The 13,564-nt window shown below is 46.0% G+C and overlaps 1 protein-coding gene across 2 annotated transcripts in view; it reads left to right on the top strand.

Moving 5' to 3' along the window:
- The window catches only part of ACSL1 (acyl-CoA synthetase long chain family member 1), a 61,427-nt gene that overhangs the window by 18,767 nt on the left and 29,096 nt on the right, over positions 1-13,564 (top strand). For both annotated transcript variants that reach the window (XM_024194282.2, XM_024194276.2), the window contains exons 3-5: positions 5,724-5,838; positions 6,311-6,375; positions 7,257-7,358. In XM_024194282.2, coding sequence (XP_024050050.1) covers positions 5,724-5,838; positions 6,311-6,375; positions 7,257-7,358 — 282 coding nt within the window. The remainder of the gene's footprint in view (positions 1-5,723; positions 5,839-6,310; positions 6,376-7,256; positions 7,359-13,564) is intronic.

Genomic DNA, 13,564 nt, shown 5'->3' with positions numbered 1-13,564 from the left:
GGGGGGGAGGGCGGCCAGAGCGCCGGGGGGAGGGCGGCGAGCCCGGCTGTGGCCCCGCTCTCCCCGGCGGCCGGAGCGCCGCGCCGCCCCCCTCCAGGTGCCGCCCCAAGCACCAGCTTGGGTGCCTGGTGCCTGGAGCCGGCCCTGGCTAGAGCCAACTACTCACATTCTGCTCTGCCTTTTTAAGGAAGGATGCTGACCCTCTGATGTCCGGTTTTTCTTTAGAAAGATATAATTACTATTACTCCTTTTCAGCTAGGCCCCAGCAATCATATAGGCATTACTGTAAAAGCTTGTCCATATCACTCTGATCCTATTTGCAATACTGAAATTTTATTACATTTAAGTCACATTTTATGTATAGCTGAATGTAAAGTAGGGTTACAATATTTCAGCAAGCAAAAAAGAGGATGGGAGAAGCCCCACCCTAGCCCCGCCCCATCCTGCCCCTTCCACTCCCTCCCACTTCCCGCCCTGGTCAGAACCCCCAACCGTCCCCCCCACTCCTTGTCCCCTGACTGCCCCCTCCTGGGACCCCTGCCCCTGACTGCCCCCCCAGGACTCCCACGCCCCATCCAACCACTCCCCACCACCTGACAGCCCCCCAGAACTCCCGACCCATCTAAACCCCTCTGCTCCATGTCCCCTGACTGCTCCGATCCCTCTCCCCACCCCTGCCCCCTGACAGCCCCCCCAGAACTCCCAAACACCCCCGCCCGCTCCTTGTCCCCTGACTACCCCTCCTGGGACCCCTGTTCCTAACTGCCCTCCAGAACCCCACCCCCTACCTAAGCCTCCCTGTTCCTTTTCCCCTAACTGCCCCCCTAGGACCCTACCCCCCTACCTGTACCCTGACTGCCGAAAACCTTATCCACCCCCCCAGAAAGCCCCCCCTGAACTCCTGACCCCCCCGTCTTTTGACTGCTCCCTCCAGAACCTCCCTGCCCCTTCTCCGACCCCCTGGCCCCCTTACTGTGCCGCTCGTCCCGGCAGGCTGGGCAGCAGGGGAGGAGGAGCGGGGGAGGAGCTCCAGACTGCCGGAGGCGATCTGCGAATGCAGGGAGGGAGGGAGTGATCTCAGCTGCAGGGGAAGCAGAGGAGGGGTTCTCTCTGACTGTCGGAGCCCCATGTAAGTGGCACCATCCGGCCGGCTGCCCTGTTAGCCGCGCGTGCTCTGCATGGGGGGAGGGGGGGGGGGAAGTCCGGACATTTACAAATTCCCCCCGGACGCTATTTTTAGCTCAAAAAGCCAGACATGTCCGGGGGAATCTGGACAAATGGTAACCCTATGTAAAGCATTTTGTAAAATTCCAAAGGCATGTAGCTAGTGTGATACTGCACTCTCCTGACTGTAACTTTTTCAGGAGCATTATCCAGTGATAACCACATCCCTAACTGTGCATGTATCTGCAGGCACACTTGAAACTGCCTAGTCAAACCTAGACTGACCTTTTACCCACATTGAAGGATATCTGAACAGTCATAGCTGTCAGTTTGATAGCCATGTGCCTTGCCCAAGTAACTATGTGTAGAACTCCACATTAAAATCTGAATGCACAAAAACTGAGGACAGGAATCTCTTCAAAATGACAATGCACATTATGCTATTTAGTGGCTCTTTCTCTCCAGGCCTCAAACTGTTGGTGGTAAATTCTCAAATTGCTGCACTTAGAATGTATGTAAGTTATATGAAGGGCCTCATTTGGAACATATGGACAGGTACTTTCTCTAGCACTTTTTTTATAAATCCCGATAAACAAACATTAGGGATGCTAGTGACCTCTAGTGTCTCCAAGGATGTCTGATTCCATAACTCTTCCAGAAATATAGCCTGTTGAGCTCTCACATGTTGCATGCATAGTGTGGGCCATACAACAACTGGAAGACCTCTTCATGGTTGCCAGGTGCATTGCAAGGATTGCCACTTGCTCTAATGGTTTTTCCAGGATGTAGCTGCAGCCAAGATGATCTTTTGGAGGCTGGGGGGTTGTTTTTCTTTATCCGTGAAAAGACACGATAGCTCATTGCCAATAAACTATAACACTAGAGGGATTTCTGATCTGCAGGCAGTCCTATTTTTCTAGATCAGTTGGGGGGGGGCAGAAATCCGATGAAGGGTGTCCAGCTTTGAAGCACTTCAGGGCAAACATTTTAAATGCAGATGTCTAACTTTAAGGGTCTCGAAGGGAGTTGTGTGCTCAAACTGAGCTGTTAACATGCCTACCTATGGATTGTCATAAAGTTGTACACCTAGTTTGAAATTTACTTAACAAGTACATTCTGGGCAGTTGAAATCACTACTGCTGCTGAGAATCACCTGCCAGTGTGCTTCCCTCTTTGGCAAACTAAGGTGAACAGTTCCTTGCGTCTTGAGGATGCAAACTCAAGCATTTCTTGGTGTAGATACAATCTTGTTTCATGGTGGCAATGCTAATCTTAAATACAACCCCTAATCAACAGGAAACAAACCAGTGGTTGGTGTGTGTGTGTGTGTGTGTGTGTGTGTGTGTGGTTTTTTTTGTTTGTTTTTTTGTTTTTTGTTTTTTGTTTTTTTTAAGTGGGAGCATTTCTCTTGCTGTGTCAAATGACAAATCTTGATCTATGGATGAGCTCAAAGTATGAGTGGATCCTGTAGGTACTCAGTAAGGGCACGCATGTCTAGGGGCCATGTAGTATTACTTCACCTGTGAGTCAGTACTCTAAATGCCTGTGTTTTTAAACAGAATAGAAGCCAATGCTTTGACTTCACAACATTTTCAGGCCTTAAAACTTTTGCTGCATGTCATTATAGTGAGTACTTCTCAAACACTGTGAGAGTGCAGTTGGCCATTCTGCAGGATTTTATTTCCCCATCTTGTATTTGCACTATAGTAAGAAATTGCTACACTTAATCTGAGGGTTTGTCTACATCCAGCTAGCTTGCAGCAAGCTGGGGTGTGAATCTACACCACATTAGCCAGCTGTGGACTGCCTATGTGTACCCTGCTGACATTCCTTAACAGTTCATTGGGAGTAGCTCAAACTTTAGCCATGGACTGCCTGGAGTAGATCAAAGTTTGAGCTACTCCCAATGAACTGTCAGCAGGGTACACAGAGGCAGTCCGCTGCTGGCTAGAGTGGTGTAGATTCACACCCCAGCGTGCTGCAAACTATTTCATCTTAAATCTTGTCTACCCAGTTAAAGATCTGGGCCTAAATGGACTTCAGGAATATAACCTTTAGAACTCTAGCTTAGCTTCCAGTTCATCTTAGTTCAGGTCACGTTCCACGAATAACTTGTAGCAGTCTGATTAGGTAACACAGGACTTTCCAGTGGGTCCCATGAAACAAACTTGGCTCTTGTGTTTGGAATAGGAGCGTGCACAAATTCATGAGTCCCATTTTCTGTGTCTGAAGCCTATTGCATAAGCTATTCAATTCCTAAACCTAGAAACTGTGCAATAGCCGAAAAGAAAAAGCTTTAAAGTTTTCAGTGAACCTGAATAAGAGTCTCCAGTACACAGTGCTCCATTTGAAATGGAATACAGTACAGTGAGCAGCCTTGTTTTCCTTTCCTCTGTACAAGCATATCTTAGTGATGTGTACTTGTTGTGGAGTAAGTAAAGGGCTTAAGTGTATGCCAGTATGCTTCTGAACCTAGGTACTATAGGAATACTTGAAGAGACTTTATTCTTCAAATACTTGTTCTCAGTCTAACAGTGAAGGAGTGCCACTGAAACAGTGCCTTAAACATAGTTTTTGACTTAAACCAGTGTAATTTGTTCTGCCATTAAAATTCTCCCTGACGAACTGTTAGTATGTCTAATATATTGTACTTCCTTGAACTGCCAAAGTGTACATAATTAAGTAATTGACTGTCTCCCAGTGCTAGATTGAGAATACCATAGACCTTGAGGAAGAGCCTAGACTAACATGCGAACAATTCCATGTGTAGTAGTCCAAATGCAATGTATACCACACAGGCACTGATTCAACTAGTCCAAAATTTGGCTAGGCAATAAAGCCTAGGTGTCAGCTCTGAACACTGCTACTGTTTAAGAAGAGCTTACATGAAATCCTGTGTTTAGCTAACTAGACAAGTGGTTTTCAAACTTTTTTTCTGGTGACCCAGTTGAAGAAAACTGATGCCTGCGACTCAATGGAGCTGGGGCAGGGGGGTGTGGGGGCCTCAAGACTGGGGCAGAGGGTTGGGCTGCAGGAGTGAGGGGTTTGGAGTGCAGTGGGGGGGGCTCACCCTGGGGAAGGGATTGGGGTTTAGGAGGGGGTCAGGGCTCTGGGCTGGGGTGCCAGCTCTGGGGTGGGGCTGGGGATGAGGGGTTTGGGGTACAGGAGGGGCTCTGGGGTTGGGGGATCAGGGTTGGGGCAGGGGATTGGTGTGGGGTTGGGGCTCTGGAAGCAGCCAGCAGCAGGTCTGGCTCCTAGGCGGAGGCATGCAAGTGGCTCTGTGTGGCTCTCCCACAGGCACCACCCTCTCCCAGCTCCCATTGGCTGGGAACTGGCAAATGGGAGTGCGGAGTCAGTGCTCAGGTTGGGGGCAGTGCATGGAGCCCCGTGGCCTACTGCCTAGGAGCCAGACCTGCTGCTGGACACTTCTGGGGTGCAGTGCAGTGTCAGAACAGGTAGGGACTAGCCTGCATTAGCCGGGCAGCACCGCTGACTGGACTTTTAATGGCCCAGTCAGCGGTGCTGACCAGAGCTGCTGCGACCCAGTGCCTTACATTCCGCAACCCAGTACTGGGTCGCAACCTGCAGTTTTAAAGCCACTGAACTAGACTATCTTTGCTAAAAACTTGGTAGTTGAAGGCTTTCAGATAGAGATGAGCCACACTGATGGTGAGAGCAACATGCATAATTCTCATATGTAAAACTTTAATTTCTTAAATAGGCATTCTCAATCAATAAAAATACTCTAGGATTCTTTTTTGAGCAGTAGAATGAATCTAGAGAATAAGCTATGAACTTGAACTCAAGTTAATTGCTAGCTTCTACTCTCAGCAAATGCTAGCATGCTTGAAAAAAGGAGGCTTCCTAAATTCCAAGGTATGTTCTTTTAGTGGCCTATAAAAACTAGACCAGAAAACTGGTTCTGAGTGCCTTAAAAAGGAGTGTAAAAACCAAAAACTTACAGATGCTGGAATAGGGTTAAATAACTTGTGCCTCGTGCTCAAAGCTTACTTCCTGCTCTGGTTAGTTGGCTCTTGTGACCTAATACTGACTTCATTGAAGTACTACTGAGGATCTCTTAAAATAAAACTTCTCTCTAGAGTTGACCTGTTAAACAGTGTTATAAAATAGGTGGATGCAAGCTTGCTTACAAAAGCAAACAAGATCTCGAACTTGAAGTTCATTGACTCTTTCTTCAAGTGTGTGTCCAGAGGGGAGAAGGCTAGAAGAACTAGCTTTTCTACTTCACTTAGTGTATGGTTTTGGTGGGTGGGGGTGTGTGGGTGGGTGGGTGTGTGTGTTAAATATTAGGTTCTTAAAGAACAAATGTGCCATGGCCAAATTCTGCCCCTTCATGCACCTATGCTACCTCAATCTTGCCCTTGCTGTTACTTTTAATGTTGGGACACATGAGAAGATCTTTCTAGATTTCATAACTTGCTCATTCCTTTTGAAACATTTTTGGTCTCAAACTAGCCACCAGTATCTTCATGTTGTCATTCCTGTCTTTAATATGTCATTAGCTTCCCTAGCTATAAACATGTATACTTTTTTTTTAGGGTGGTGAGCATGCCCGAAGATCATGCCTGCTTAATAGTGATGAGCTATTGACAAATTACTATGATGATGTGAGAACAGCCTATGAAATCTTCCAAAGAGGTTTGGAGGTGTCAAGTAAGTTTTTATAAAAAAAAAAATAGTCTCTTCACTGTCAAGAACTAACTTGTAGGGTTTGAGACAGTTGAGGCTGCAGGATAAGATGTTATCCTGTTTGCTAGACAAATAATGCTCTAGCATAGGAGGAGGGCAAAGATAATGTTTCAGAACTCTGGAAAGCAAAACGAACTGGAGATCTGATGTGAAGCAGGGCAGTGCAAGAAAAGTCCAACCTAGGGTGCACTCTGTTCAGTGTACGCTGATCAAACAGGAACAAATGTGGGTTTGGCTTCTATAGGTGGCCTGTGGTCTAGTTCCCAGTGGACAGTAGTCTCTTAAAACCTAATCCTGACAGGAGACTAGCTGAACTGAACAGCTAAGGTATCAAATAATTGAAAGGGAGAGAACAGAGTTATAGCCTGAACAAAATTGGAATAACTACCACATGATTTATTTTTTATTTATTTATTTTTTCCCCCCTCCCTCCAAGATAATGGTCCCTGTTTGGGTGTTAGAAAACCAGATCAGCCATATGAATGGATCTCTTATAAAGAGGTAAGCAGCCACTCTAGTTCTCTATCTTAAAACAAGTTGGGTTTTCCTCCCTAGTATGACTATTAGTCTAATACCAATGATGTATGAAATCTTGTAACTCTGCAGCTGTTTCAAGTAGTATCTCAAATTCATGCTGCCCTGACCCCGCAAAAAATATTGCAAGGAGATGATTTCTAGCAATGCCATTCTAAGAAGGCCCTGCACTCTAGGGACGAGCTAATATAAAAAGGGAAATGGAGTGAAAAGTATTTCACAGGAGTGTGCATTTTAGGACTATAAATCTGAGTATGAACAGTCCCAGATACTGTGGGTTTTTTGTTTGTTTGGGGGGAGGGGGATGTCTCAAACAACTCCACAACCTTTCAGATCCCATCTTAAGTTAATCACTTCAAGACTGTTCCTGAGAGCTCTATTTCATAGCTCTGACCCATTCAAAAGGAAGCATCTTCCAGATGCTGCTTAGACAGCCTCTTTACCAGTCCATCTAGCTCAGTGGTTTTCAACCAATTTACCATTGTAGGCCACATATGCAGCTCTGTGTTGTGTGGATGTGGCCCACACAATATATACTACCTGTTATGGCCCTGAGGATGTCACATGGGCTTCAGTCATATCAACCTGAGAGCCCTCAAGAATAGTGTCTTGAAGTGATTAACTGTTAACCACTATGCTATGCTCTACAGTCCAACTGGAGTAGATTGACTGACTGATGGCTATTGTAATGCGTCTCATTTAAGTCATGGAAATGTCCAAAAATAAAAAGGCCCACTAGACTCTCTCCTTCCTGCACTTTAAATCCCAATACCCAGTGTAAGATCAACAGATTGAGATGTGGTGTACTGAGGAGTTTGCTGTTAACCTTAGTTGACTTTCTGTTTCAGGTGTCAGAGAGAGCAGAGTATGTGGGTTCAGCACTACTTCACAGAGGCTACAAGCCAGCTCCAGACCAGTACATAGGAATCTTTGCACAAAACAGACCAGAGGTAACTAACTTTGTCCCTAGCATATCCTTCAGATAAACTTAAAATAAACTGACCCATTCAAAGGGCTGACAGAATTGTGAGGATAAATAGCTGGCTAAGGAAGTGGTGCTATAAGGAGGGCTTTGGGATGTATGGCCACTGGGAGGCTTTCGGGGACAGACAGCTGTTCTCACGGGATGGACTTCACCTGAGTAGGGAAGGAAATAGACTTCTGGGAGGGAGGCTGGCTCATCTCATCAAAAGGGCTTTAAACTAGGAATTTGGGGGAGACGGTTGGGAGAGCTCCAGTTAATCTCCACGCCAGATTCCAACGCTGAAAAGGAGAGTGAAGAGATAAGCACAGATATAGATAGGGGTAGGGGATTGGACATAAGGAGGAGGGGGCGGATGGACAGTATGGGGTCCGTACCAAATTGCATAACAAATGGGAGAAAGGATAGACAGCATACAGTAAGATGTTTATACACCAATGCGAGAAGCCTAGGTAACAAAATGGAGGAATTGGAGCTCCTGGTCCAAGAAATGAAACCAGATATCCTAGGAATAACCGAAACTTGGTGGAACGGTAGTCATGACTGGAGTACAGGTATGGAAGGGTATGTGCTGTTTAGGAATGACCGGAAAAAAGGTAAAGGTGGGGGAGTGGCATTGTATGTCAATGATGAGGTAAAATGTAAAGAAATAATAAGTGATGGAATGGATAAGACGGAGTCTGTCTGGGCACTAATTACACTGGGTAAAAGAACTACTAAAGCCTCCCCCGAGATAGTGCTTGGGGTGTGCTATAGACCGCCGGGATCTAGCCTGGATGCGGACAGAGAACTATTTTAATGTTTTTAGGGAAGTAAAAACTAATAAGAACTGTGTAATTATGGGGGACTCTAACTTCCCAGATATAGATTGGGGAACAAATGCTAGTAACAATAATAGGGCTCAGATGTTCCTAGACGTGCTAGCAGATGAATTCCTTCATCAAGTAGTAACTGAACCGACGAGGGGGGATGCAATTTTAGATTTGGTGCTGGTGAGTGGTGAGGACCTCGTTGAGGAAATGGTTGTAGGGGACAACCTTGGCTCGAGTGACCATGAGCTAATTCGGTTTAAACTAAATGGAAGGATTAACAGAAATAAAACTGTGACTAAGGTTTATGATTTCAAAAAGGCCAACTTTAATAAATTAAGGCAACTACTTAGGGAAGTGGATTGGGCTAACACACTTAGGGATCTAAAGGCAGATGACGCCTGGGATTGTTTCAAGTTGAAGTTGCACGAGCTGTCCGAGGCCTGTATCCCAAGAAAGGGAAAACGGTTATTAGGCAGGAGATTTAGACCTAGCTGGATGAGCGGGCGTCTCAAACAGGCGATTAAGAAAAAACAGAAAGCGTACAAAGAATGGAAGAGGGGAGGGATCGGCAAGGAAACCTACCTTATTGAGGTCAGAGCATGTAGGGATGCAGTGAGAAAGGCCAAAAGCCGTGTAGAGTTGGACCTTGCGAGGGGAATTAAATCCAATAGTAAGAGGTTTTATAGCCATATAAATAGGAAGAAAACAAAGAAAGAGGAAGTGGGACCGCTGAAGAATGTAGATGGAGTGGAGATTAAGGATAATTTAGGCATGGCACAATATCTAAATGAATATTTTGCATCGGTCTTTAATAAGGCTAATGAAGGGCTTAGGAATAGAGGGAGCAGGACAGAGGGGAATAAAGGAGGGGGGATTGACATTACAGTATTAGAGGTGGAAGCCAAACTTCGCCAGCTAAACGGGACTAAATCAGGCGGACCGGATGATCTTCATCCTAGAATATTGAAGGAACTGGCGCAAGAAATTGCGAGCCCCTTATCGATAATTTTTAATGAATCTGTAAACTCGGGGGTGGTACCGTTGGACTGGAAAATAGCTAATGTGGTTCCTATTTTCAAGAAGGGGAAAAAAAGTGACCCGGGTAACTACAGGCCTGTTAGTTTAACATCTGTAGTATGCAAGGTCTTGGAAAAAATTTTGAAGGAGAAAGTAGTTAAGGACCTTGAGGTGAATGGCAATTGGGACAGATTACAACATGGGTTTACGAAAGGCAGATCGTGCCAAACCAACCTGATCTCCTTCTTTGAGAAAGTAACAGACCTTCTAGATAAAGGAACTGCGGTGGATCTAATATACCTCCATTTTAGTAAAGCGTTTGATACGGTACCGCATGAGGAATTACTAGTTAAATTGGAAAAGATGGGCATCGATATAAAAATCCAGAAGTGGATAAAGAACTGGTTAAAGGGGAGACTGCAGCGGGTAGTACTGAAAGGTGAACTGTCAGGTTGGAGAGAGGTCACCAGTGGGGTTCCTCAAGGTTCGGTTTTGGGTCCGATTTTATTTAATCTATTTATTACTGACCTCGGAACCGAATGTAGGAGTGGGCTTATAAAGTTTGCGGATGACACAAAGTTGGGAGGCATTGCCAATTCGGAGAAGGATCGGGATATTCTGCAGGGAGACTTGGATAACCTTGTAAATTGGAGTAATAATAATAGGATGAGATTTAATAGTGAGAAGTGTAAGGTGATGCATTTAGGGATGACTAACAAAAATTTTAGTTATAAGCTGGGGACACATCGGTTGGAAGTGACGGAGGAGGAGAAGGACCTCGGAGTCCTGGTTGATCGCAGGATGACTATGAGCCGGCAATGTGACGTGGCTGTGAAAAAAGCTAATGGGATCTTGGGATGCATTAGGCGAGGTATTTCTAGTAGAGACAAGGAGGTGCTGCTTCCGTTATACAAGGCGCTGGTGAGACCTCATTTGGAGTACTGCGTGCAGTTCTGGTCTCCCATGTTTAAAAAGGATGAACTCAAACTGGAACGGGTACAGAGAAGGGCCACTAGGTTGATCCGAGGAATGGAAAACCTTTCCTATGAAAGGAGACTTGAGGAGCTCGGTTTGTTTAGCCTAACCAAAAGAAGGCTGAGTGGGGATATGATTGCTCTCTTTAAATATATCAAAGGGATAAATACCAGGGAGGGAGAGGAATTATTTCAGCTCAGTACTAATGTGGACACGAGAACAAATGGATATAAACTGGCCGTGGGGAAGTTTTAGGCTTGAAATTAGACTAAGGTTTCTAACCGTCAGAGGGGTGAAATTCTGGAACAGCCTTCCGAGGGAAACAGTGGGGGCGAAAGACCTCTCTGGCTTCAAGATTAGGCTAGATAAGTTTATGGAGGGAATGGTTTGATGGGATAACGTGATTTTAGTCAATTAGGCAATAACGTGCCATCGCTGGTAAAATGTGGGTCCGGCTGGAGAATCTTGCCTGTATGCTCGGGGTTCTACTGATCGCCATATTTGGGGTCGGGAAGGAATTTTCCTCCAGGGTAGATTGGCAGAGGCCCTGGAGGTTTTTTGCCTTCCTCCGCAGCATAGGGCAGGGGTCGCAAGCTGGAGGATTCTCTGCGACTTGAAGTCTTTAAATCATGATCTGGAGACTTCAACAGCTGAGATAAGGGAAATTGGGTGGGTCAGCTTTTGTGGCCTGCATCATGCGGGAGGTCAGACTAGATGACCATAATGGTCCCTTCTGACCTTAAAGTCTATGAGTCTATGAGTAAGTTCTGAAATTATTGGACAGTGTACCAGTCTCCTAGTAAGAGATGCATTTGGGGGTAGAGAGGTACTATCATGTAGGCCTACAATTATACATGTGGCAGCTATAACTAGGAAACCAAGCTTGGCATCTAGTGTGTAGTAGTTCTTCCTTGTGACAGGCCCATTGGCACAGACTCTTACCAGAGCCACATCTAGAAGGAAGGGGTAATTACAAAAGATGTAGGGAATCCCAAGGGACCTAACTCACCTCCCCCTTTTCCACTAAACACTCTGGACTTCAGAGAGGAGACTTATCCCTCATGTCAACAAAGTTTGCTAGTTTGTTGCCCTCTAAAACTGGGTATCTCATTTTGACTGTGGATTAATATTTAAAATGCTTAGAAATCTGTCTAGTATGGTGTATATAAAACTATAAGCTGTACTTGTGCTTGCTAGTGTCTTGAAACTGATTTTAGCAATTCCCCAGAGATGCTAACCACTCATAGGCAAACACTAAATGTTGTGACACACCCAAGTGTCTGTCCATGCTGCAATACCATGGATTGCAACCTTACCAAATGCCTGCCACTTCTGTGTAGAATCTGCTCTATTCTATTAAATGCAGTGTCTTGGACCTTACCTTCAAGTGAGCTGGAAGTGAGCCCACAATCCTTTTCCAAAGGATAATATGTTCAACTGGCGGATATGGTATGAAGGTTTCAAGACTTCTAAACATGGAACACTTCTAGTGTCTTTGAGACAATATTTAAGGCTGTTTAAAACTTGGGGAATGCTTTTTTTTTCTCTTCTCTCCTCTTCTCCCCCCCCCCCCCCCCCCCCCCCCCCGGTGCTTTCCTGTAGACTTTATGGATGTCCACACAGCCACAATTTCACCCCCTAAGACTAAGGAAAAAAGAGTCTAGGACATCTCCCACCTAATAAAACAAGATTAATAGGAAAAAGCATAAGATGTTTAAAATGATAGGTTTCCACAAACTCATTGGCTCTAGTCTCCTGGATTCTCCTAGAATAGGAGATGGAATGTCAGAGAAGGAGCCAGAATGGTGGTCTCTTGGTATAGTGCTTCTCACTAGCAGACCTTCTTTGGGTATAGGTGAAGAATGGTCAAAAACTGGGGTACCCTTGCAGCATGACTACTTCTACTCAAGGGGATTAGTCAGTGTATGTCTACTTGAGCTACAGCTGTACTGTTTGCAGTATAGATGTACCCAAGCTAGCCTTTAGCTCAGGGGTGGGCAAACTATGGCCTGTGGGCTGGATCCAGCCTGCAGGATTGCCACCCCTGTGGTGCTGCGGGCCCCGTGCCACTCCCGGAATCAGCCAGCACTATGTCCCTGCAGCCCCTGGGGGCAAGGGCTCTGTCCACTGCTCTCACCTGCAGACACTGCCCCTCGCAGTTCCCATTGGCCGGGAATGGGGAACTGCAGCCAATGGGAGCTTCGGGGGAGGTACCCACAGGGGAGGGCAGCACGCGGAGCCTCTGATCCACTGCACCTGCCTGCCCCCTGGGGCGGCAGGGACGTGGTGCCAGCCAGTTCCGGGAGAGGCGCAGGGCCTGGGCAGGCAAGGAGCCTGTCTTAGCCCCACTGCGCGCTGCTGCCACCCCAGAGCTGCTCCAGGTAATCGGTGTCAGGCCAGAGCCAGCACCCATGAACCCCTCCTGCACCCCAACACCCTGCCCTGACCTCCTTGCCGCACTGAGCCCCCTCCCGCACCCCAACCCCTTGCCCTGAGCCCCTTCCTGCACACTGCACCCCCTCCCACCCCCCCGCACTCCCTCTGCGCCCGAGCCCTACATTGATGGCCCTGCATTCCATTTCCCCACCTAGATGTAGTCCTCAGGCCAAAAAGTTTGCCCACTCCTGCTTTAGCTAGCTGGGGTACCGGAGCAGTAAATGAAGATGGCTGTACCAGCCAAAGGCTTCTGAGCCTTACCCCTCTCTTTTTATGGCATATAAATTACACTTCTCTGCCTTTTAGTACCTCCTGATGTCGTCATTGGACAAGTCAGATGCAAGGCCTACCTTGGAACCATGTAACTTGCCCCCTGAAAGGGGGGTGTGTGGTTTTGTTTGTTAAATTAGGTCATCAGTGAGATGGAAAAGGTTCACTTAAGCCAGCAATTTTAAATATTGGTATCTTCCAAATCACACAGTTCCCTGAAACCTCCCCCATCCAATTTTTAGGGAGCTGGCATGGCCTTTGAGTCAAATGTCCTCAAAACATTACCAGTTTATGGGAATACGCAATATAAAATCTCTAATAAATAACTAGAGGGAAAAACCCTTGCTCAAATTGAGTGTATTCCCAGTGAATGAGTTTTTTATTATAGATTTCATCTCTGCTGCTTCTCTGCAAGCATAAAAACATCTGTTTCTAAGTCAACAAACTACTGTAATATCCCTATTTTGCAACTTTATAGTCAGACAGTTTTCAGAGTATAAATTATCTCTTGATAGAAATTTAAAGCTTACCAAGTTGAAATCTTTTGAAATATAACACTTTAGCTTGTATGGACATATAGACAAAATATCCTCCTCATGTTCAGAGAAAAGAACTGGTGTCAGGACTCAAGGTTATAATTGAAGATCCATCTGTAACCTTAGGG

Source organism: Terrapene carolina, unplaced genomic scaffold (genome assembly GCF_002925995.2).
Source record: "Terrapene carolina triunguis isolate 2854851 unplaced genomic scaffold, T_m_triunguis-2.0 Scaffold66, whole genome shotgun sequence".
In the NCBI taxonomy this organism is placed as follows: Eukaryota; Metazoa; Chordata; order Testudines; family Emydidae; genus Terrapene; species Terrapene triunguis.
This window is presented reverse-complemented; position numbering and strand designations above follow the sequence as displayed.